This window comes from Bubalus bubalis, chromosome 20 (genome assembly GCF_019923935.1).
Source record: "Bubalus bubalis isolate 160015118507 breed Murrah chromosome 20, NDDB_SH_1, whole genome shotgun sequence".
Classification (NCBI taxonomy): domain Eukaryota; kingdom Metazoa; phylum Chordata; class Mammalia; order Artiodactyla; family Bovidae; genus Bubalus; species Bubalus bubalis.
This window is the reverse complement of record NC_059176.1, coordinates 4,810,526-4,833,585: the sequence shown is the minus strand read 5'-3', so window position 1 is coordinate 4,833,585 and position 23,060 is coordinate 4,810,526. Positions and strand designations below refer to the sequence as shown.

General features: G+C 52.4%; 1 protein-coding gene and 1 non-coding gene across 2 annotated transcripts; one reads left to right on the top strand and one right to left on the bottom strand.

Annotated features, from left to right (window-relative positions):
- Positions 1-817: 817 nt before the first annotated feature.
- Positions 818-23,060, bottom strand: RTL1 (retrotransposon Gag like 1). The gene is made up of 3 exons (XM_006079091.3): positions 22,981-23,060; positions 13,878-13,937; positions 818-4,898 (listed from the first exon to the last, which is right to left on the bottom strand). Exon 3 carries the CDS (start codon positions 4,811-4,813, stop codon positions 818-820), a length of 3,996 nt encoding a protein of 1,331 aa, XP_006079153.3. The 5' UTR covers positions 4,814-4,898; positions 13,878-13,937; positions 22,981-23,060.
- Positions 17,400-17,476, top strand: LOC112581025. The gene has a single exon (XR_003105474.1). It is a non-coding gene; the product is annotated as a small nucleolar RNA SNORD112 (small nucleolar RNA).

Here is a 23,060-nt window from a genome sequence, read left to right as displayed (position 1 = left end):
CGCTTCTCGTGGGCCTCCAGGCCCCTGTGCTGTCAGTGCTGGGGGGCGCAGGAGGGAGCTGCACCGGGTGACGTCACACCATCAGTGTCCCAGGAGTCGTGGCGGACTCCTGAGGATGCGAGTCTGGTAAGTACTGGTACGTCGGGACCCTCTGTGGAGCAGCATAATCCAGGTGAGAGCCGGAGGTCAGGGTCAGACAGTCAGTGTTGAGGGAGCTGGACCAGACTGGGGGGGCACTGGTGGGCGGGCGCTGCTTTGCAGGGAGGCGGGGGTGGGGGAGGCACCACAGAACACACCACGAGACACGGGGGTGGGGGCTGGGGTCCAGGGTAGCAGGAGCACCGCTGTGGAGGTAGAAGAAGCCAGTGGAGCACCCGAGGTCAGTGTCCCATGGTGGCCCAAGGCGGCCATCGCCACTACAGGGGGTGGTGGGTCCCTGGCACTTGCTTGCTTGGCTGCCTCTGCTGTGCTGAGTTTTCACCTGGCCTTGGGTCATGGGGTCATTTCCTGCTCATCACTGCCCTCTTCTCGTTGATCTCACGCCCAGTTGCAGACCTGGCACCTGTTGAATTAAGACGGAATTGTGTAGCCCTGAGCTGGCTCTGGGTCTCTGGTGGTGGAATAGTCCGGTTGTTGGTCCGTTGGTACGGAAACTGTTGCTGGTTGATGAGTTGGTTGCGTGCCCTTCTCAGGTGGTTCCCTTTGCGTCATGAGGGGCAGGAAGTGGGTGCAGGGGTCTGAGCGAAGCAGGCTAAGGCACGGGGAGGTGCTGGAGGGAGGTTCTGTAGGGCAGTGGGGTGGTGGGGAGGAGGCGTGCTCAGTCGAGGCCAGCGTCCTCGTCGGAGTCGCTGGGCAGTTCCTCCAGCGTGGCTCCTTCTCTGGGTGGGCTTGCCTCGACCAGGGTGGGCAGAGCCTGGGTGTAGACAGTTGCCAGGAAGTCGGTCAGGGCTCTGGCCGTCAGCTCCCGGTGGATCACGACGGAGCCCCCTTGGGTGCTGCGGATGTAGGTCAGGCGGGCCAGGACCTCAGCCTCGGTGGGCAGGTGCTGGCGGGGCCTGAGGGCCCACACGTCATCCTGCGCGTCCTGCGAGGTGTCTTGCAGGCCGTCATGCAGGCCACACTGACGGAAACGTTGCAGGTCGTCTTGCAGGGCTTCTCGCAAGACGACATATTCATCACCCTCGACGTGCGGTGCCAGGGAGCGGTGTGGACTCGGGTGGGTCTGGGTGCCCTCGAGGGCAGGGACCCTGATGCCGAAGAACTGGCACAGCATCTGCCAGAACCTGGGCGTCATCTGCAAGCCCCGCAGGGCGTGGAGCTGCCAGGGCCCGGGGCCCAGGAACAGCTCAGCCAGCTCCTCGGCCGGGAGGGCATTGGTGCCCACGAGAGGCGGCATCTGGGTGAACAGCTGGGTGACAGCGGTGGCGATGCCACTGCTGGTGAGGAGGGACGTGTCCAGGAAGAGGCGTAGAGAGCGCCGTGGGGGCGGCCGGGCTGGCTCTGCGGCAGGCGCGGGCAGCAGGGCCAGGCGCCTCCTGAACCGCAGCATCACGAGGAGCGCGGCCATGGCCAGGAGGTTCTTCCAGAACAGGAGGCTTCGGTAGAAGTGCAGCAGGACTGCCCTGATCTGGGCCATGCTGAAGTGGGCTAGGAAGCTGTTGAATATCTGGTCCACGGGTATCAGTGCCAGATACCCCGGTTGGAGGTTCTGCCCGTTGGGCTCGTCTGGGTGAGGGGCACCTTCACTCTCCTCTTCGTCCTCTGATTCTGGGGACTGATCCCCAGTGGGGGCCTGCATGGTGACAAGCATCGTTGGCCTGGTGGTGGTGGCGTCACGGCGCTGCTGGGCCTTCTTGTCAAGTCTCTGCCGGCGGGGCAGGGGCTGGTCGTCCTCCGAGCTCGGCATCTCCATGACGTCGAAGTTGAAGTGGGTGAAGAAGAAGACCCAGTGGCCGGGGAGAAGTACGGTGAGCCTGTCATTGTTCAGAGAGGCTAGATCCTCCTTGTTGAGAAGGATCATGATGGGCTCCTCGGTGTTCTCCAGGTAGCGGCACCACACCATGAAGGCAGCCCGGATTGGAAGGATCTTCATCTCCGCCGGCGAGGCCTCCACCTCCATCGGGGAGATGTTGCGAGAGTAGAAAGCGCAGCAGACTTTCTTGCCCGTCCGCTTGTCCATTTGGATCAGGCTGGCGTACAGGGACGTCTTGGTGACGCCCGTCTTCAAGTAGAACTGGTTCTGGGGCTTGGGGTGGTAGAGGAGGGGCGCCTTGCGGAACGCCCGCTTCAGGCCCACGAAGGCCTCCTGCTCCTCGTCCCCCCAGTAGAAAGGCAGGTCGCCCTGGAGCTGCCGCACCAGGGGCTCCGTGATGTCGGCGAACCGCTCCACGAAGTGCCGGTAGGGGAAGGCGAACTCCATGAGGTTTCGCAGGGACTTCCTCGAGCCCGGGGTGGGGTACCCTGTGATGGTGCTGACGATGCTCTTGTTGAGCTTCACCCCCTTGGGGGTCACGACGAAGCCCAGGAACTCGGCAGTGTGCCGGTGGAACTGGCTCCTCTGCAGGGAGCAGTAGACGTAGTGATAGCGGAAGCGCACCAGGACTTGGCGCACGTGGTGGTAATGCTCCTCCTGGCTCATGGAGTAGACCAGGACGTCCTGCCCGTAGGAGATGACAAAGAGACCGATCATGTCCTTTAGGATGAAGTGGATCACGCCCTGGGGGATGATAGGGTCTGCACAGATCAGGAAGGGCTGGTAGCTCGCCATGTCTTGGAGCTCCAAACCGAATGCCACTTTCCATACATCTTCTGTCTGGTGTATGTTCATGCTTTCCTCCACGATGGTCCCACGCAGCTCCAGCTTGGTGAACCATGTAGCTCCGTGTAACTGGTCGAACAGTTCTGGAATCATCTGTATGTAGTCATGCCTGCTGGTCAGCATGTCCTTGGAGTCCCAGAATTCCTCCTGCTTGGCTTTTTCTTGCATCCCGGCGTCCACAGGTTCCCACGGTGCGGTGGAAGCGCAGTCGTAAAAGGTCTCCTCGCTTTGATCACTGTCTCCAGCCTGCTGAAGCTCAGAGGGCTCTGATTCAGAAAGATCATCGGATCCGTCTGAGCTTGGCTGGTCGGAAGTCTCCTCATCTGCTTCCTTCGGGTTAAACACGTCGGCCAGGTCGGAGTATTGGTGTGGCAATCCGGGCAGCAGGCTTACGGCATGGTGTTCCAGAGCAATGCATGGTGGGGGCGGGCGGAAGCAATTCTTCAGGCAGTAGGGAGAGTGGAAGGTGCAGCGGCCTTTGACCCAGTCGATGTCGGGGGCGTGGAGCTGGAGCCACTTGATGCCTAGGATCACGGAGAATTTGGATGAAGCAACGATGTCGAATTCCAGGGACTCCTGGTGGTTCTGGTGCAAACACACCAGGGGTTCGGTGTAGAGCCAGACGGGTTCGTTGCCGACCAGCGAGCCGTCCGCGGTCTCGACCGACTCTGCGTAGGGCTTCTGGTAGAGCTCCACATAGTGCTCTTGGGCAAATCCCTCATCCATGTAGTTGCTGGTCGCTCCTGAGTCGACCAGAGCCTGGACCGCCACGCTGTGGTAGGGGTTCACCCTCACCAGGAGCAGCAGGAAGAGGTGGTTGCGTTTGATGCCAGGGTGGAACTCGTTGGGCAGCCAGGTGCTCACGGTCCACCTCTCGGGAACAGGTGAGTCGAGCCAGGTCAGGTGCCGTGGGCGGGTCTCTGGGAGAAGCCTGAGCATCGCCCTTCTCTCAGCCAGCTTGTCCTCTATCTGCAGGACCAGCGTGATCAGGTTTTCCAGCGAATTCGGCTGTGGGATGCGGAACAGATACTGCCTGATGTCTTCCTTGAGCCCCTGGCACAGGTGGGCCTGGAGGACTTCGTCTGGCCAGCCCAAGGTGGGTACCAGGCTCTGGAACTCATTGATGTATTCGATGGCGGCACGGTCCCCCTGCCTGAGGTTGAACATGGCATCTTCGGCTACCCGCAGGGCCTGGCGGTACTCAAACGTGTCGTTCATGGCTTCCAGGAAGGCCGGGAAGTCGTCAATCACGGAGCTTTCTCTCTCCAGCAGGTCGCTGGCCCATTCCATAGCCATGCCCGAGAGGTGACTGATGACGTACCCCACTCGCAGGCGGTCATTGCAGAACACTCTTGGGTAGCTCTGTAAGATCAGCTGGCAGAGCACGATGAACTCGTGGTATTCTCTGCGGTCGCCTGAGAATTGCTTCGGGGTCGGCAGTTGGCCTTTGTTGATCGCGTTCATCAGGATCTCTTCCGCCACTCGCTGCTGCTCTCTGAGGTCTTGCATCCGGAAATACAGAGAGATGATGGACCTCACCATGCCCATGACCTCCACCGTTGAGCTATCTGGCTCTTCGGGACTCTCGTCTTCTTCTGATTCAGCCAGGTCAGTATAGTAGTCTTGGTCTTCCTGGGACTCCCATGGGTTGTCCTCTTCTTCTTCCATTTCACCAGGTGCCCCACCGAATGGACCCCCCTCTTCCAGATGAGAACCCTCGCATGACTCCTCCAAGTCTTGGAGTAGGTCATTGGGTGGATCCTTTATTTCCCTATGTGGGCCACTGGATGGCTCCTCCATGTCTTGGCGGAGGTCAATGGACTGCTCTCCCGTTTCCTGGGCCAGGCCGCTGGCCAGCCCCGCCGCCTCCGCTCTGCCGGCTGGTGGTGTCTCCACGGTGGTGTTGGATGAGCCCTCGGAGGACTCCATTTGTTTTGATGATGGATTCTTACGCTCCATCATCGTCTCAAATGAGTCTTCAGAGGGTTCTATCATTTCGTCGGACGGAAAGGAGTGTTCTCTGAAGACTGGTAAGGTCGTGACGCGTCTGGTCAGCGACTGGGACGTCAGAGATCAGAACCTGAAGGGGGAGAGGCGGGAGTTGGGGGAAGAAAGGCAGTGTTTTAGGGTCTCATGGGGTCAGGGTCTCTAGGACAAGTCAGATGCCCACCTAGTCTGAAGCTGGGGGGAAACCTCCCTGGGTCTAACTTAGGGCATCCTGTGGAGAGAAAAGATCCTCACCCCCCTGACCTTTGCACCTGATCTCCGAGGCTTATTCTGCCTGTCTGGCCTGCCTGCTTCCCCCATGGCTGTGAGAAATTCACAGTTCATAAATTCTGTGGCGTGCTGTGCCCAGAGCGGCCCTGTGGCAGGCAGGCACCTGGCAGGATGCACTGGACGCTTGATTTCAAGCCTGGCACACGGGCCTGGTCAACTTCCCTGCCCTTCTTTGGTCACCAGAAGGTCACAGAGGTCACATCTCAGTGCCATCCAAAGCCACCCCTGGCAGGCTGGGCCCCCTCGGGGCTGAGGTGGGAATCTCCAGGAGAGATGCCTACTGGTTAGCAGGTTCAGGGCAAAAGCAGAAAATGGGCACTTGGCTGCGATCCCTTCAGCTGGGTCAGCTGCACCAAATAGCTCTTATTTCTTCTCCTAGATTCAAAGGAGAGACTGGGGACAGGTGAAAGCCGTGATCTGGATTCTGGCTATTCTATTCCCGCCCCATCCCCCCAGAAACGTTTAGAAAATACCTACTGTCTGCCAGAGACGTGTCATGTGTGACTTAATTCTGACTCGGAATTTTTGCTGATTTTTTTTCTCTTTCACCGACTTCCAGGGCTGAGTTCTTTGCCCAGCTCTGAGTTGTTGGGGGAGACCTACCAATCATGTCCCCACCTCTCCTAAAATCTGCACTCTCCCAAGATTAGCACTCCTTGTCTGCAGGGGTTCAGGAACTTCAAACATCTGGCCTCAGTTCCACTCGTGCAAAAATCTTTACAGACCCTCCGATCTCTTTGCCCCAATGGACGCACTTCCCTGTCCTGGGCTGGTTTCCCCCCAGCATTGGGGTGTAGTAGAGTTGGGATATTCAGTAAGGCGTGGGGGTGTGGGAAGGGCATGAGATAACCTTGACATCTGAGTGACTGAAGAATTGATTTTGGAAAATCTTTAATGGGTCAAGGCTGAATTGACAGAGATGTTTTGATTGGGATTGTTAACGTGCTTTTCTGCTGGAGCAGGGCAAATTGAGTTCTGGCTATCCAATTAATTAGCTCTACAGTTATCGTTCTTGAGGCATTTAACACTTTTTGTTGCTTCTCAGTTTTCTTTTTAGCCTCCGGGCCAATCCATTAAAAAAAAAAATGCATTCCCTAGCAAAAAACTCCTCATTGGCTAAAATCCAGCCTTTCCAACATGATGTGCTGCTTCTCAAAATTAAATGCATTCTTGTTAGCATGACGCTTAAATTTGGTTCTGCAGTCCCTCTGATTAAAGCCGTCTCTGTTTATTCGCAGTATACGATATTAAATGCAAACCTGTTAGCATAAAAATTCCTGACACATAAACTCATCAGAATCATTTTCTGGCTAAAATTTAAGGTCTTAGAATAATAGAAAATTCTGATCATGTTTTCATTCAAAGTAGAGATGACATTTTTTTAGGTAAAATTGTCATCACCATCCTCATATCCATTATAATAAGATTATGTATATAGCACATCACATAGATTAACTCATTTCCTCTTCATAAAAGTCTTGTAAACTATATATTATTATTGTAAAATTCCAAGTCTCTAATTAAAATACAAAAGTTGACAAATTAATTCATCTGCCAACTCATATATTAGAAATAAAAACCTCAGCATGTCTCTTACAGCTCTTAAAATCTTTTATTGGTTAAAATTTAAAAATTTAAATTGGCTAGAATTTAGACATAAAATCTCATTATGCATCTTACAAGCATTACAATGCTTTATTGTCTAAAATTTAAATTTAAAAAAATTTAAAAAATTTAAAAAAAAAAAAAAAATTTAAATTGCTTAAGATTTGAATTTAAAAATTAAACATTTTAAATTGGTTAAAATTTAAAATAGAAAATCTCAGTATGTCTCTTACAAGCCTTGAAACCCTTTATTGGCTAAAATTTAAAAATTTAAATTGGTTAAAATTTACAATATAAGATCTCATTATGTATCTTACAACCCTTGGAATGCTTTATTTGCTAAAATTTAAAATTTAAGAATTTAAATTGGCTAAAATATGAATTTTAAAATTAAAAATTTTGAATTGGCTAAAATTGAAAATATAAAGTCTCAGTTGTCTTTTAAGTATTTTATTGGCTAACATTTAATATTAAGAATTCAAACTGGCTAAAATTTGAATTTAAAAATCAAAACATTAAATTGGCTTTATATTTTAAAATTAAAAATGTTAAATTGGCTAAAATTTATAATACAGAATCTCAGTATGTCTCTAAAAACTATTAAAACACTGTACTGGCTAATATTTAAAATTTAAAAATTTAAATGGGCTAAATTAAAAATTTTGAATGTAAAATCCCTAAATGTCACCTACAACCCTTAAAACCATTTATTGGCTAAAATTTTAAATTGATTAAAATTATAATATAAAATCTCAGTATGTCTTTTAAAATCCTTAAGGTGCTTTATTGACTAAAATAAACCATTTAAATTTGAATTTTAAAATAAAAAAATGTTAAATTGGTTACAATTTAAAATACAGAATCTCAGTGTGTCTCTTAAAACCATTAATTAGCTAAAAACTGAGCATCTTAGCACATGATTTAAAAACTAGATTATCCCCTTCTTAATATAAAGTCTACTCTTAATATATTTATACATTTGCGGCACCTGATTAAATCCTTTAACTTTCCCAATTTCAACCTAAAATCTGATATCCTTCGCATGTTGTTAAAACCTGATATTACTATCTTTCGGATATTACCTGATATTACAAATATGCCTTAACATAGAATTTAAACTTTTAGCAAGATGCATAAAAGTTATCCGTAACTTCTCTATTTAAAGCTTACAAAAGTTTCTTTTCATTGTCTATAGCATGAAGTTCCAATCACTTAGGATAAAATAAAAAATTTTGTTATGAATTTATCTGCAAACTGATGGATATAAAACCCCAAATCTCACTAGATCACTTCTTAAACTTTGAATTATTGGCTTAATTCCAAACCAGTAATTAGACATGATATTAAAGTCTGACCATTTCATTAAAGGCCACACTTGTAAGAAACATGATTTTGGTTTTGTAACTTCTGTTTAAAGTCTTATAATATCTCTAGTTACTAAAGTCCTTAGCATATAGCACCTAAACCCCTTAGCATAAAAGACATATTTTACTGTACAATTTCTATGCAGCCTTTGTTTACGAAACACAGATGTTTTGCCATATCACTCTCTGAGAATCTCTTAATGGCCAACATCCACATTCCTTAGCCCGACACAAAAAACTGATCCTATTCCTCAGAATAGAGTCCAAACTTCTTAGCATGCTATGTAAATTCAATCCTATAGCCTCTGTATCTCCTGCCCCGCCTCTATATTACTTGCCATAAATGCTCAGTTCGCCTGCATAAAGCATAGACTGGGTGCACTTTTGCCAAGGGGTGCCGCCCCTGAACCATCGATGTGCCCTCATTATCTGCTTCATCAAATCGAGACACCTTAGCCTAAAATATGTTTTACCAGCTAATTCCCCTGGAGACTAAACTCTAGTCAGTCACTCTTTAAAATCCTTTATTGGCTAAAATCCAGACCCCTCTACACGAGGTTCAAAAATGAGATCATATCCCTCCTTCGAATGAGATGCTTCAATGCCTTCAATTCATTCAATTCACACATAAAATCACATCTACGTGGCATGTTATAAAAATCTGAACATATTATCTTTGTCATAAAAATCTGCTCTTGTAGCTCTCCTGAAATGTGTACATTTGATCATGTAACTCTCCAATTTTAAACTCTTCAAGGTTTTTTCATAGCCTAAAACATAAAATCCCAACTACTCATAAAATGCAACATTTTACCATATAATTTATCATTGGATCCGTCTATTAGAAAACCCCACACATCTTACCCTGTCACTCCTTGAAATCCTTTATTGGCATGAATCCATCCTTATTAGCATGATATAAAAATTCGATCTTGTCATTCCTTAAAATAAAATTCACACTTTCCAGCACAGTTAGTAAACTTTGATCTTGTCACCTCACCTTAAGAATCTTACAATGTCTCTTGATTGTGGAATTAGGGAATAAAAATTCAAAATCTTAGCATAAAATGTGAATTTTATTTGGTAATTTCACTGCAAACTCTTTATCAGATACAACAAAACTCGGCACGTCCCTCTTAGAACTTTTTATTGGCTGAAATAAAATTCCTAGGCACTTGCAAAAATCTCATTGTGTCAGAGCCTCAAAGTAAATTCCACATTTCTTTGCGTATTCCCAGTGTTGGTCATGGAACTACTCTGATCAGAGTCTTTCAGCTTTGCTGGCAACATCAATCCAATTTCCTTGGTATGCTCTGAAAGTCAGACTTTAGCACCCCCTCAACTAATAAAGGATGTTTCAGCGTGATCCTTAAATGTGTGGCTTTTACTTTTCTGTCAACAACTTCCCAATGTTTCATCATTGTCCATTCAAAAAATCCAAAGCCTTAAAATATGTTTTATGTTTTTCTACGTACTTACCTCCCACAAGCAAAAAATTTCCCCATTGTATTTCTTCAAACCCGTGGGCAAGAATCCAAACTCCTTAGCGTAATTATAAAAGTTTGATTGTGTCACTTCTCAGTAATAAAGTCCAGATTACTTCCCTCCAAACTCCGTATCTATTCATGAAACCGACCCCAGCCCCCGCTTAAAATCTTTTTAACCATCACTAACAAAATGTCTCTGCATCTTAGCGTGGCACTTCCATTTAATCATGATATCCTCAGTTTAAAATCCTTAACATTTCATGTCCATAACATAAAATCCAGTTGCCTCAGCATGGAATGAAAATTGGACCAGTGTTTGTTATGTTGAAAAATCTTTACATGGCTCTTTATTACTTAGAGTAGAAAGCCTAAATTTGCATGAAATCAAAATTTTTTATTGTCTAGCTTCAATTCCTTATGCCTTTCACACTTCCCTCCTGAAAGACTAGGGTTCGTTACTTCTTGTCCCCCCAAATGCATCTTGATTTTATTGTCACAGATTCCTTTTTTTTTGAACTTGTCTCCGTACCTATGATTCATTAATTCATATAGAATGTCCTGACTCTTTCTTTTGGGCCAGGCGTTATGCTAGACCCCCACTCTAGCATGAAGAAATGGAGGCAGCCTTGCCTTGCAGAACATCACCAATAAGAGAAGAGGACCACACACCCTCGTGTTCAGTGCTGTGCCGGAGGTGAGCCTGGGCTCTCGGGGCAGGGCCAGGGGTCCCCCTGAATCCCCGGTGAGAGCTCTCCTGAGGCTCCACTGGGCTCAGCTGTCTGTCCCTTTGCCAGGACTTTGGGCATCGTCGGGGCCCAGGTCCTGCTGCATACTGCTTTAGAAACCAGTGCGGGCTTCCTTCTGATCCCTGTCCTCCATGGGCCTGCCTGCCACAGCTCCACACAGCCCAAGAGGCTGCCTCTGCCTCTGCCTCTGCTCTGGGTTCTAAAGAAGTATTATTCCCAGTCCTATAAACGCAGCTAGGATCATGTTGAAGTCTCAAGGCTCACAAAAATTTTTTGAGCAATATCTACTGACTTGGAAATTCTTAACCTTACCAAAAAAAAAAAAAAAAACCCTCCAAAATCCAGGATGTGCAGCTGGTTTAGTGCAGCTGGTTTGGGGTCTTTGCGTTGGATTCTCTTTCCCCTCCCGACACTCATAGACAGACAGTCCAGCCTCACCACCTTCAGTGCCCGGAGCCTTCTCGGTCAGGTCAGCTCCTTGCTCGCCTCTGAGCAAGTGGCCCTTTGGGTCAGGGCTGCCAACGTGTGTCTATGAAGGGTTGGGTGTGGAGGAGGGGCGGGGGGCCAATCCCTCAGCAAATACCTTCCCCACCCTCCGCTCACTGTCAGCTCACTTGTGCAGTAAAGGAAATCTGATATTAAAAATAGAGCTTGGAAGAGGAGATGAGAGGATGTTTAGGGGCAGGGTTTGAGCCTGGGGCAGGGGGCGGGCATGGAGGAATTAGGGACGAGGTGAGGACACCTTGCCAGCCTCCCAGGTGCTGGCAGCCACACCTGGAGCTCCCCCTGGCTCTCAGGGCACCTGCCGTCAGGCGAAGACCCCAGCCTGCCCTGCATGGCCTCCAAGGGGTGCTCAGAGCCACGTGGACTCGACCACGGTGGATACAACCGCGAGTCATGGGGCCTTGGTGGTCTCAGTGTCTTCACATGCCCCTTCTGCTGCCCCGGTCCTGCTGGTGGCATGGACGGAGGGGAGCATCCAGATGTGGGTGGGCACACAGGGGCGCTGGGAGGGCCACAGGCTGTTGTTCATTATTCTGTTAGATTAATGCCAAGGTCAGGGTGTGCAGACTGAGGCTGGGGGGCCTTCTTGGTTCCCTTGATATGGACCAGTGGCGTGCTCCCTCTCCGAATTCAGCTGGCTGGTCAGGAGCAGAGGAGGAGGAAGGTGCTGGGAGTTCTGAGGGGCATTCCCGGAGGGTCCCATGAAGAGCTGGGCTGGGGCCCTGGGGCCCTGGGACTTTCAGAGACTGCTGGCCGAGCAGAGTTCAAGTCAGGGGTCCCCCCTTCCTGAGCACTCAACCTCCTGATGTGTGTCCAAGACCCCCTTGGTCCTTCCAGATGGGAGACCCCTCTCACTGACCCCGAACAGCGAGTTTCCATCCTCCTTTTCCTTCCCCTGGGGCCTGGACAGAGGGGCTAGGCTGTCAGGCCCCACTGGGCCTTGGACATCTCTGGGGACACTAGTGTCTAGAAAGGGGACACATGACTCAAGACAGCGAGTACTGTCCCCTGGGCTCCTCCTTCACCTCCAGCCCGGGCGGGGCAGGGGTCCTCCTGGAGAGGGTCTGCACAGCCCCTCGCTTCCCCTCACAGCCATCCAGGGGACGGGCAGTGCCCCTGACCCAGCCATGTGCCCTCCGCTGAGTGCCTGCCCGCCCTCCACTTGACAGGCGGCTGCAGGGGGCAGCTGGCTCACTCTGCCCAGAATAACCAGGGGATGGGGAGAGTGCCGCCTGCGGGCGGGGCTGGGAGAGGGGTCAGGCGGCCAGCGGCCTCCTTCTTTGGCCTGCCCTGATCGGCAGGGCCAACCAGCTGCTCTCTGGGACTGCTCTTGCCTTTCAAGGCAAGCGGGCAGGGGAGGGTGCTCGAACCAGCTGCCAGCCCCGGGACCTCGTTGACTTTCAGCGTGCTCTTCTCCTGACCCTCAGTTTCCCCAGAGCTGCAGGGAGGGGTCTTCTCACGTGGCTCCTATAGTTCAGGGGTCCTGAGAGGGGTCTGAGGGATGACCCTGGGGAGCAGGGGTGCAGGGAGGGGTTGTCTGGGTATGTGTGTGTGTGCTAAGTTGCTTCAGGCATATACAGCTCTTTGTGCCTCTATGGACCGTAGCCCACCAGGCTCCTCTGTCCATGGGGATTCTCTAGGCAAGAATACTGGAGTGGGTTGCCATGCCCTGCTCCAGAGGATCCTCCCAACCCAGGGATTGAACCCATATCTCTCATGTCTCCTGCATCGGCAGGCAGGTTCTTTACCACTAGCGCCGCCTGGGAAGCCCCTTGTCAGGGTAGGTGGAGCTCAGTTCCACCAATCGCTTTTAGAAATTGGGTGTTCTTGGGAACACAGGCTGGGGGGCTTCTTCTAGTGCTGGTCCAGGTTTGAGAGTCAGGCTGAGAGGGGCTTCAGTGGGCTTTTTTGAGTCTCTGGTGGGTTCCCTCTGTTCCTGGGGTGCTGTGGCTGCAGGCCCAGGAGCATGGGGGTTCTTGGAGCAGGAGGATGGGGCCTTGGTGCTGGGAACTCAGCCCAGACTGGCCTCAGTCTCTCCATTTACTTAATGGAGGGAGCCCCGCCTTCCCAGGGGAGTGGGGTGCAGCAAGCCCTTCGTGTACTGTGAAATGCTCCAAACGAGTCTGGGCTTGTTATTATCATTAGGACTCATGATTATAACTTTTATCACACCCACTATAATTGTAATGGTCAGATGGATTCAGGCAGCGTTTTCACGCATGGCATCAACTTTAATTTTCCCATTAACCCCACGAGATGACGACGCCCTGCCTTGTAAGTGAGGGAGCCAGAGTCCAGAGGGTCACGCACCCTGCCCGGGAGCCATAATTAGCGGTGGTGAGGGCCCCTGGGATCAGGACCATTGAACAGCCCCAGCATTGAGCAGGTCGTGTCTGGAGCTAGTGAGGGATGGGTTGTCTAGATGCAGAAGGCATGTGTCCTCCAGACCAGGGTAATTAGCATTCATTTATTAAAATGGATGTTTCAGGCCCGACCCTGGGCACTAGGCCCCTAACACTGATTTTGTTCCTTACGGGTTGGGGCGTGTTCCCTGCTTCATGGCTTTAACTGGGGTTCAGAGAGCCTGGTTTAGGAAGGAAGAGGCAGAGGCAGTGATTGAAACCAGGCTTAGGCTTTCTTCCCTGCACTGGTGGACGGTGGAGGGGGCAGGAGCTGACTCCCCAGGGGCAGTGGGCAGTGGCCATTCAGAGCCCCTGAGGACCAGAGGAGCCACTTTCATTTCATGGCTCGACGGGAGGCAAGACTGAAGGAATGAGGACCTCAGGGTCTGCCCTTGGTCTCCCGGAAGACATCCCGTGGTCATTTCCAATCAATTTGGCTACTTTGAATGTGGGCAGAGGGACAGGACAGCTGGCCCAGGGCCTGCTAATTATAGCCACTCAAGTGTTTGTACAGAGCCATTGAGTCCTCCACATCATGGCTTTTTTCTTGCAGACAAACGAATCCTTTAACTTTTGTTTCTGAGCGCTGGCCCAGCCCCACCCCCCCCCACCCACCAGCACCACCCCCTTGGGGGCGGGAGGTCAGCATGGGACCCCCTCACCCTGAGCCTTACCTTTGACACAGGTGATCAGTGGCTCTGCTTCTGTCCCGTCAGCTGGAGCTCCGCTTCTTTCTAGAAGGTTATTGGATAAACAGGTTTCTTAAGTAGGAAGGGCCAGGTTGGGGTGGTGCGTGCACTTTGCACAGTAGCGACTTCAGTCCACTCAGGGCTGTGTCCTGCCTTTCTCGGGGGCCCACGTCACATCACATGATACAGTCCCCCCAGCGCTGCGTCTGGCTCCCTCCATCATTTGAGTCCTTCCTATGTGCTAGGCACTGTTTTCATTCTCTTAATCCTCGTAACACCCTTTGAAGGTGTAACTTTTTTCTTATCCCCATTTTGCAGAAGAGGAGCCTGAGGCCCAGGACAAACCTCAGACCTCATGGGCTGTCCTCCCTTCTCTCTCTGGGTCTGACACAGGCTGCACGTCCCGTCGGCCTTGCCCAAGTGTCAGGCCAGTTGAGGTCCACACCGGAGGCCCTGTGGCCCCGCCCTTGCTCTGTGACTCCCAAGCTCTGAAGCCCCTCGAGCAAGCCCCTCGACTGCAGTGTTTTGTCCTGTCCCTGATAGCAGTCTGCACTAGCTACTCTTTCTGCCCTCCCTCCCCCTAGGCACACTGTAGGGCAGTCAGCATTAGGGGGGAGGCCTGGGGGTGGGGAATCTGAGAGGTGGGCTGCCCCTCACCCTGGGAACCTGGGTATTTTCTCTTCTCCCTTCCCAGGAGGCTGGCAGGTGGGATGGCGGCTTTCTCCAGGAAGGGAGTAGATGCCTGGCCCAGGATCGAATCAAAAGGTCTGAAAAATGATTGCTTTTTATCCCGATTGGTACATGTGAGCAATATGTAAACAAGTAGAGTCCTCAGGATGGATCTAACCTGAGCTCTCTGTCCCGCAGCCGTGGCTCACTGCCCCCCGGCGGGCAGTGAGTCAGTGGGTTCCCAAGGCCAAGGAGAGGCCCAGCCCTGGCCCCCCAGGATGGCAGCCCCACCCAGGGGCGTGTGAGGCCCTTCTAGGCTGACCTTAAAGACACCGCTCTCCCCAGGTACGTACGCCCTGCTCTGCCATACAGACAGCCTCTTTGGAGGGGTGAGGCCCTCAAAGGCTGGGGGTGGCGGTTGGGGTTACACAACCTTAAGATGGTAGTCTAATTTAAAAATCCCAAACAATGCTGTTCCTCTTGACTGTCCCTTACATTACCCACCCCCAGGGTGGTGTTAAATTCTTTCACTATGATTATGAGGAGGGGTGAGGGGGCATGTTTGATGGGGGTCTGCTCTGGGGGCAGAGGGGGTAGGCTCCCCTGGGTGGAGGCTGGTGGCCTTGGTCAAGGGATTATAATTCCCTTCGCTGGCTCCTGTAGGATGGGGACAGCCATCTTCAAGTATCACCCTGATGCTGTTAATGGAGGAAGCTAGAGAGTGCCTGGTGCACAGTAGGTGATCAACTGATGTAAAAATGGTTGTCATTTCAGTGGATCTGTCCCCTAACTGTCCCTTTCAAAGCCCTTCTCATTTTTGTAGAATCCAGAGGGACACCTGGAGGGATAAACAGGTCAGCCTTGGGTCCAGAGGCCCTTTCCTTGCGTCAACCCTGTAACTTTTACTGGCCCGGTGGGACTTAACGTAGCCTTCTGGAGGAAAGAGCATCTTCACGTGGATTTACCCTGGCCCGGAGGCAGATGCAGGTAACCTGGGAACTGTATTTTACTTTTATTTATCACAAGCATCTTTTGTGTCTGCAAAAACTATGACAGACATCTCAAAGTATTCGCCAGGATCAAACCCATGCAAAATAAAGTGCCATGGAATAAATAGCAGGGGCTTGTGTGCGGAAAAGGTGATTAAGAGCTGGTCGTGTTGGTGGAGGGTTGGCTCACCTGGGCTCACATTTCTTTTGTGCAGAGTCATGGTTGAAAATACGTGTCTGCCTGGCAGAGGGGCGACAATTCTAGAAGGTCCTGCCTGTGTCAGCTTGGGGAGGGGAAGACCTTAAGCAGCTAACTGATCAGCTCATCTGTGTGGATGGAGGCCAAGACAAACCCTAACTTTAGATTGATTTGGGTTTCAGGTTGGCCTGGTTTTGTGTTCTTGGGATCTCTGAGCCTTGATGTCTTTATCTGCATAAAGATAAAGGGTCTTCTTAGCCGCGCAGCTAGCCTCATGCCTGCGACAGCTGGAGGGGGCCTGGGGGGCAGGCAGAGGTTGGAGCGTCTGGGGGAGGGAAGGGGTTCTGATGAGAAGTCAGGGTGTGGCGCGCCACCCTGGACTCGTGGGGAGCAGCAGGCAAGGACCTGCACCCCATTTTCAGGGAGCGTGTCAGCCACACGCCCTGTAGGTTAGAACTGGGGAGGGGCAACGAAACAGCTGTGGGTTCTGCCTGGGAATCGGTGGCAGAGGACACTGAGCCCCCGGGTCTCCGCCAGCAAGCTGCAGGGCTGCTGGAGCATGTGGGCTGCTCCCTCGGGGCTCCCATGTCCCCTTCGCCCGGGACTGTCTAGTCTCACATTCTCTTGAGTCCTCATTTCCACTTTGCTAAGCTTCGAAAACACGGGCCAGGGCATTAGCTCTTGGGCCCGTTAAAGCTCTTGGGGAGAAAAGGGACTTCTCCCCAATAGGTGCCTTGCAGACACACGCCCTGTGGGTCTAAAGGGATTTGGGGCCCATGGCGGGTGCAGTTCCAGCTGATGGGCACACACCTGCTGGCCTCATATCACCTGCTCACCACTCAGAGACCTGGGGCACTCCTGCTTTAGCACATAGAAAATTTCAAAAAAGAGTGATCTGGGGGCAGGAAAAATCCTTCGTGTCTGCAGAACTGATGTGTGTGGGGGGGAATCTACCCACTCCCCATCCATCAGCCAAAATGTGCTTCCTTTCGTATTTGTAAAAAAAAAAAAAAGAAGCTAAAAGCTAACAAAACCCCCACAAACAAGTCAAAACAAAAAAACCCACACACAAAATGTTTATTTTAATTATGCAAGAGATGCACTGATAATTAATATACCTATTACTGAAAATCAAACACTGTGGATAAAAGCTAAAACCATCATCAACTCCTCTCTCCTCCCCAACTTCCCACCTCCCCACCAACCACCACCATTTTAAGTGCTCTTATCTGAGTCAGGTGTCTGGTTCCAGATATTTTTTTTCTGTGCATTTGCATATATATCTAAATAGACCCCCTCCAATATATGATTCTGTTTGTTTTCTATGTAAGCTATATCACAATATACATTTCTTTTTGCACAGCTTGTTTCTCTTCACTCAAGATCCTGCTTGGAGATCATAAAAAAACACCATTCCTTATTACGACACCTTAGTAGCCTGTAATCTGTACACGTACTGGAGTTGGGTTAACCATTTCATTGCTGTCACGAGAGCCCCGGGGTTCTTAGCCCGTGGTGGGGGGCTTGTGGAAGCAGGTGTTAAGTAATTGCTAAGGTCTGGGTTTGAGGAGTGGGCTCACAAGTGTTTATGTCGTTATTACAAATGAATATATGAATGCATATGGTAGAAAAAGAAAAGCAAGACATGCCGGGATCTATGATGAAAAAGTGTTTATGAACAAAGGGTCGTGATTAATCCAGTTCTGCACAAAATACTAAGGTCCATTAAAGACAATAGGTCTCGGCTGTTTCATTCTTTTTAAGAGCTGTTTAATATTCCGGGGTGTGTTTGCACCATTGTTTGTTAGAGCCTCCTCTATTGTTGAAAACCCCAGCTGTAAGTCTGCTGGGGTAGGCGAGTGTGTGCATATAGACGCTTTGGTCAAAGTCCTAGTTGTCGGGCGGGTCACTGGTTCATGTTGTGCTCGTTATATTATTTAAGAAAATAAATAAGAAAGATAGATAAAATAAAAGTGGTCCTGGCACAGATAAATGAGGAGAGCGTGTCATGAACCGAGGTTTTAATTAATAGGATTCTGCTGAACTGATGCCAGCTAAAAAAGATCTAAGCTGTCCCATTTTTGTTTTTTAGTGTGTGTTATTGCTAACGACCCTGCAATGAGCATTCTTGTAGCTGAATATGTAAACACATCCCCAACTGTGCTTTTACCCCGGCTTCTTAGAGGTGGGATAGCTAGATTAAATGGTTTGCAGCGAAGTTTATTTTCACTGAGTGATCTTTCTAAAATGCCATTTTGACCTTGTCACTGTCTTGCTTTAAATCCTCCATCTGACTTCCCGGAGCTTCTGGGATGTGGTCCAAGAACCTTAGCCTGGCACGTTAAGACCCTTCAGGGTCTGGCTGGAGGCTCCCCAGCCCTGTGCCCCCTCCCCATGTGTGCATGTGAATACACACACATACACACACACACATATGCATGCACATACGTGTGCTAAGCGCACTATAGTCCCCACCAGCTGCCTTGTTCTCTCTGTGTGTGCCCTGACTTTTACCCTTTGGGGCTCCAGTCAGCTTCGCCTTGGCCCTTAAGACCAGGCTTGAAATATTTCCTGGGTGAACCCAAATTTAGAGGCACGTCTTCCCCCCCACCCCAACACCTCATTTAAAATTTCAGTAAAGTGTAGTCTGTGGAATTCTGACACGTCTTTGACTTGTTTGCCTCATCAGAAGAACGGTTTGCATTTTTCTAGAATTTGTGAAACTGGCCACATGTTAATTACCCTTTTTTCCTTGTCCCTTTTCAGTGACCTCGGCTCCCGTGTTGCCAGGATCTGACCTCCCCTAGTTGAAAACAGCCTCGTGTTCCCCTGGGCCGAGGGGCAGCTCCAGAGGACTGGCTGAGTGCTCCGCGGCACTGGGTGAGTCCTCAGAATGCCGTCTTACTGCAGACACACACCCGGGGGGCGGGCTGGCATCCCCCAAACTGCTCCGTCCTGAGTGCACATGCCAGGCTCCCTGAGGCCCTTGGAACCCTGAGTCCTGGGGTGCAGGGGTGGGTGCTTTACATCTGAGGGTTGGAGTGGCAGTGATGTGTTTTGGGGGCATAATTATACCCTGGAAACGGTTCCTTGTGCCTTTTGTGACCTGCTCCTTGCCAGAGAGAAACAGGGGCTGTGGAACATGAGACAGAGGAATGACAGCTGGGGTGAGGGTGACAGCTGGGGTGATGGAGACGTGCTGGGGAGAGGACTGGCTAAGAGTGGAGCTTGGGATACGTCATGTTCTAGAAAGAGTACCGGCTTCCAGGTGTAGAGGGGCCGTGATGCCATGCCTCCTTCGCTCTGGGGTGGGGCAGAGGCCTTCACCTGCCTGTCAGGAGGAGAAGCACCAGGGTGTTCCGGGCTTTGGTCCCCTCTCTTTCCCTGGGGTGGGGGTGGGAGGGAGCCCCCCATCAGGGCAGCCATCTTGAGCACACACACTTGGCTCCGGGGCCACACACAGAGCTGTGTGTCTTTGGCAAATCCCCAAGGATTTCTGGGCCTCAGTTTCCTGATGTCGTAGGAGGAATGCTAATCCACCCCCGGAGTGCCGAGGGGTCGAGCGGGACAGTCACACAACTAAATCACCCTCTGCAGCAGCCGCCACGCTGTTTGCAGCAGAAACCAGCAGCCTTTCCAGCTCATCCTGTCCCAAGTGCTTAACCTCCCTCCAGAGGCACAGGCAGCTCCTTTTCAGGGCAGGGAGATCCACAGGGGCCAACGGAGCCGAGAGGGCAAGTGCCGGGTGGGGAGCAGCCCCGGTCCCCTCACCCCAGCGTGGACACCCCCAAGGGAGATTCGGGGCCTTTCCTCAAACCCTGCGGGGGGTGGAAAGGGGCTGCCCCCACTGGTCTTAATTGGGTTCTCCTAAAAAGTTTGGCCACTATTTATTCATTTTTTTATAAATACATATAAAACGTCGGACTGCTCTTCAGGCAGATTTTTTAGACTTGTATTTTATAGACTTTGGCAAGAGTGGTTCACAAGGAGCAGTGGTTACAGTCTCCAGAGGTTAATAATTCCTGGAAAAACTTCTGGCTAAACCTGACTTCTCCTAAATTTCACAAAAACGGCTCCCTGGGCTGGGCCCAGCCTGAAGGAGGTTTCTGTGCGTCAATGCAGCCTCACCTAGTTGGAAGCATGGCTGGCCTTTGACACAAAAGTGAACTTCCTCGGCCACTGAGCACAAAGACCCCTCTCTCCTAAATTTTTGGTGTATTCACTCCAGAGCCTGGGCTTGGGCTGACCCACGTCTTGTGCCGTTTCTCCGCGCTGTTAGGGGAGCCATCTGTGCCTCTAGCGTGCAGCCCCTTGCATCCCTAACACCCTTGTGTCCGGGCGAGGGTGCCGGGCTATGTCTATGTGTGGGGCAAGACGAAGATTTAGTTAGTGGGAGGCCCCCTCCCCTCCGCAGTCAAGCTGACCCGCCGGGGCCCAGAGGTGGGCTGCCCCGCGGCCTCTGCCCCATTAGAGATTTGGGGAGGTGACTTTTCGCATCCATACCAAAGCTATTCAAAGAATTCTTTGGGGGCTCTCCCCGATCAGAAGCCTTTCTTTGCAAAATTTTCTAAGTGCGTGATTTCTTCTGCCGCACCCCGCTTCCCCCCCCCCCCCACACCTCCATGCGATGCCGCAGAGGTGGTGACGCACTTGTAAATACTTAACCAAACATTTTCGCAGCGATAGTTCCAGAGCCATCTTTTAATTGATTAAAACAACAGCAACGACAGAAAACAACCACAAAGCGCCTCCCCCCCCACAACCCTTCCCCTGAGGCTCTGAGAAAGCAAACAGTTCCTCCCAGGGCTGCTCCCAGCACCTAAGCAGTGTGGTGGGGCAGTCTGTCTGTCTGTCTGCGGAGCCAGCCCGCACTCCACCTGCAACACGCTGCTGCCCCCCCACGGCGGGTCCGAGCAGCTGTCGGGACCCCGAGGCCGACAGATAGAGCCCGCCCGGCAGATTGGGCTGTCAGGAGGGGGACAGAGGCAGTAGTGACAAAGGGCTCGTCCTGAGGTTGCTGGGTGCCTTGGCCCTCCCCAAATCTTTTCTGCCTGCCCAGGAGAGGTGCGTCCCTACCCGCAAGACAGACTGACAGCAGCCTGGTCATTTCAGACAAGGACCCCGGGCTGGCCCCTCAGCCAGCCTGACACAGACACACACACACACACACACTCACACATACTCAGTGCCTGCACCGGGAACAAAGACAAGAAAACTCCTTTAGAAACTGCAGAACAGAGCCTCGTCTAGCGGGGTCCCCTGATAAAGGCCCCGTCCACCCAGAGTTCCTGGGAACCGAGCCCCCATGAATGGGCCTAAAGGGCCAGCGCCTAACACACAGCCCGGACCGCACTCATCAACATGCAGGCCCCTCGCCCCCATCACCAGGCGAGGGGGCTTTCACGGGTCCTCAGCGCATCCAAGTCACGGTCCAGCAGCCAGCCGAATCCAGGGCTGCGGCCCAGTCTCCAGAAAAGGGTTCTGTTTTTCCCATGACCGGGCCAGCCCCTCAACTCAGCAGACAACACCACCACCCCCTCTTCCCACACCGCCTCTGTCCCCCTGACCACAGAAAGGCTCCCCCCACCCTCTGCTCCAGCCTGTTGCCCCAGAGAGGACCCAGGCCAGCATCTCTGGGCCTGGGAGCTGGGGCGAGACCTTGACCACTCCAGGTGGCCCGGCCCATGAGATGGGGGTTTGGCTGCAGGGCAGCCCCCCACCCTCCCCGCTTCCCCGCGCCGGCCCAGCACTCACCCCCATTCTCCGCTCCTCTCCCTCACTGCCTCACCGAGACAGAAACGCTCCACCGGCCATCTCGGTGCCTCTGCCATTGAGCTCAGGGCTAGGGACCTGGGAACGCGTCAGCATCCTTGCTGTGACCCCAGCCCGCCTCCGCCGCGGCCAGCCCCGCTCGGGACTTAGCGCTGCAGGAGCTTCTCGAAGGCCTAGACGTGCGCGGGCTGCCAGCCTGGGAAGGGAGCCGTGCGGCAGCCTCCTGGCCAAGTACCGGCCTGCCTTTCTCTGCTCGGATGCCTCCCGTAACAGGGAGCTCCCTCTCTCCCTGAGCAGCCAGCTCGGGGCTCGCACACCGAGCTGCTTCGCCGAGCCCTCCCCGCTTTCTGCATCTGCCTCCGCGGCTCCGACGCAGCCCCCTCGCCCCCTCTGCCCTTGGCTCTTTGCGGGCGGCACGCTCCTTCCCGGGGCTCTCCAGAGCGAGCCCCCCGTCCACGGTGGGATCAGGCTAGGGGTTCCCCAGCCCCGTCCGATCTCGGCCGTCGACACCTGTCCCGGGGCGCGTCTGCCCCGGCCCGCCCGCATCCGGGACGGAGCCCTTTGCCCTGCTGTTCTGCAGAGAGCCCAGGGGAGGGCGCGGGTCTCCCCTCCCGGGTCCAGCTGCTCAGGAGCTATCTGTTAAGCGGCTTCCGAGCCCTCTCGGTTTTTTATGGCCCCTCTGCTAGTTGCTAGGGAGAACGCTCTCTATGCAACCCCCCTGCCTTTTCCGCAGGAGCCGCCGGCAGCCGGGCCGGCCCTGGTCAGCCCACAGCGGCGGCGACAGCCGCGGCAGGCGCCCGCGGCGGGGCTGGGGGCTCCCTGGCTGCGCTTCCCGGCTCTCTAACTGGGAGACCACGCGATTCCTCTTACTTTTCAGAGCCTCCGGTTTTCCTCTGTGAAACGGAGATGAGAGGGGGCTTCCGCACCGGCTCAGGGGGAGGCTAAATGAGATAAGTGCAGCCCAGCCACTCACTAGACAGCTCATCAGGGCTGGTAGGGTAGACCATGGGACTCAGGGAGCGACGCACGCACGCATGTAACAAGTGTCGCAGCAAAGAATACCGCCTGGCCTTCGGAGGCCCTGCTCCGAATACAGACAGGGACTTCACGGGGCAGAGACCCCTCTGTGGGCTCCACCAGCACAAATTAACTCAGCCAGAGGAGGCCTGTGGGCCTGTGAGCTCACAGTAGATGCTTAGAGTAGGCCGCAAAAAAGATGGGCAAGCCCACATCTGCCTTTAATATGGCAAGCATTGGCACTGTTTACAAACAGCACAAGGGGACACCCGGGGTAAGGCAAAGGAACATTTTTCTTGGCTGCTCCCTAGAAGGACTAGCTGAGACAAAGGGAGGGGGTGTCTGGGAAGAGAAGCCCAGTGGAGTCCAAGCACCCCACAAACTGTGGGGTGCAGCCATCCTTCCGGGCACTCAATTCTCCAAACCACTCTAGGGCACCTACCTTCCCGGGCCCAGATTTGGCTGGAAGGCTGGACACAGAGCAGTGCCAATCGGCTGGCTTCTTGTCCTCCAAGCTCAGTC